This window comes from Anoplophora glabripennis, unplaced genomic scaffold, assembly GCF_000390285.2.
Source record: "Anoplophora glabripennis isolate ALB-LARVAE unplaced genomic scaffold, Agla_2.0 scaffold786, whole genome shotgun sequence".
Lineage (NCBI taxonomy): Eukaryota > Metazoa > Arthropoda > Insecta > Coleoptera > Cerambycidae > Anoplophora > Anoplophora glabripennis.
In genome coordinates, this window is record NW_019416882.1 from 62,181 (window position 1) to 64,156 (window position 1,976).

The 1,976-nt window shown below is 37.4% G+C and overlaps 1 protein-coding gene across 1 annotated transcript; it reads right to left on the reverse strand.

The window, feature by feature from the left end:
* Positions 1-867: 867 nt before the first annotated feature.
* Positions 868-1,659, reverse strand: LOC108911909. Its single transcript, XM_018716983.1, has one exon. The coding sequence runs from the start codon at positions 1,657-1,659 to the stop codon at positions 868-870; it is 792 nt and encodes a 263-aa protein (XP_018572499.1).
* Between the last annotated feature and the right edge of the window lie 317 nt (positions 1,660-1,976).

Sequence of the window (1,976 nt, forward strand, 5' to 3'; positions counted from 1 at the left end):
TAGCAGTGATACGAAATCATCCGATATAACCCTACACGACGATGATTTAAGTGACGAGAGTATTTCCGACTTTAACGAGAGGCAACGTAGAACTCTACTAAAACAGACGTATCGTTCCAGGAATTGCTCTATACGCCTGACGAAACAACAACCAAACGCAAAAGTCCACGTAAGCCGGCCCTGAATTGCCGAGCTCAAGTGTTCAAAAAATACTTGTTTCAAAAGGAGGCCATATCCAAAAAGAGTTCTTCTTTACGAAAGAAAAAAGACAATAATAATCCTACGGCATCATGGTTTTGTAATAATTTGTACGTGCACGAAGAATGCGTCGGATTGACATCAAAAGATAAATTAACCGTTTCCTTATGCCCGGATTGCGAGGATGATTAAATTTTGGTTTTACTTGTTTCATTAGTTAAGAAATGCGTATTGTTTTCCTTTTGTGTAAATAAAAATAGAATCATACAAATGCTTTTCTAATGTTTAGTTTTCCTAAATTTCTAGTCAAAAACAAACTTAAAAATCGTCGAAATACAAGAAATTAAACCAATCACTATGTGGCCATATTACCGACACTGTGTTGGTAATATGGCCAATAGCAAATTTAAAAAAAAATGCGCGTAAACTGTTTAAAAAATGTCTGGACATTTTTAGAAATTGTGAGAGTTTAAAAAGTGTTTAGATTACATAAATTATTATCTATTGTCAAAAAAAAGACCCTACCAGTCTCACAGTAAAAACTTGATCCTTAAGGTGGCCATATTACCTTCAAGTATCTTATGTAAATTCCGGGCATTGGACACGCGAACAGGCTACATAAAGTTGACCATGAGAGAAGCATGGCTTTTCTAAATGCACTCCCGCTAGCTATAATGTCAGCCCTTGTGTTTTGTTTATAGTAACAGCAAAGCAAAGCTTGACGGGAAACTGAACCCTTTTGTATTGGAATGGAAGGTCAGTGGGAATAATTGGAATCCCAGGTATTATAACACTATTTCCCTTACCGACACCTGTTAAAATAGTAACACCAAGTATATTCTGCCCCAATTTTGTTATCCGAAGCTTTGTTCCATTGCATAGCCGAGGAGCATCTAGATTTCGCATAAGCATTACTGGTACATTTAGTTTCAATTGAAGTTTATGTGACGGTACACCCGACAGTTCAAGTGAATTTAAAAACTCCACAGGATATGAAGTACTTAGTTCCGTATCCATAATTGTATCCATTAACAAATATTTCTTCATTTCTCCTTGCACCTCTTTTAAAATGTCGGTGTTGATCCTATTAACTACTTCATTTGTTGGTGGTAATATTGCTCTTGCGCACAACCACTGATCACTAATCAAATTTTGTTGCAATTCCGGAAAAACATGAGGAATGAGATCCAGATCATTTTCTACTAAATTACAAAATTCTCTTGATAGTGATATATAACCTTCAGCGTCACCAATTTTCAACAACATTTCTGGGTAAAGTCTCGAATCCACATCATTATGAAGATGCACTCTCATATTCGTTTTCAGGCTGAGTTTTTCAACTCTCGACCATAAGCTTGATGATTTAATGCATGCTTGAATTTCATCTGCTGGTATCCCCCTCTGAATGACTGGGAGGGTTTGTCGGAAATCACCAGCCAATAAGACTACCATTTCCCCCATTATATCTGTACTATCTCAAAAGTCCTGAAGAGTCCGGTTTAAAGCTTCTATAGCCTTCTTGTGAGACATTGTACTTTCATCCCACACTAAAAGCTTACAGTCTCGCAACATCCTACCTCGTGAACTATTTTTACTGAAATTTCAGATGGGCGAATCTTCCTGTGCCAGATTCAATGGTAATTTTAAAACGGAATGTGCCGTACGGCCGCCGTTTTTGCTATTTCTTGGTCTTTTCTGGGGGACATTAATAATAAGTTAAGCAAAAACGTTTTTCCGGTTCCTCCTGGTGAGTCGAAGAGTCCATCATTGCCGGAGTC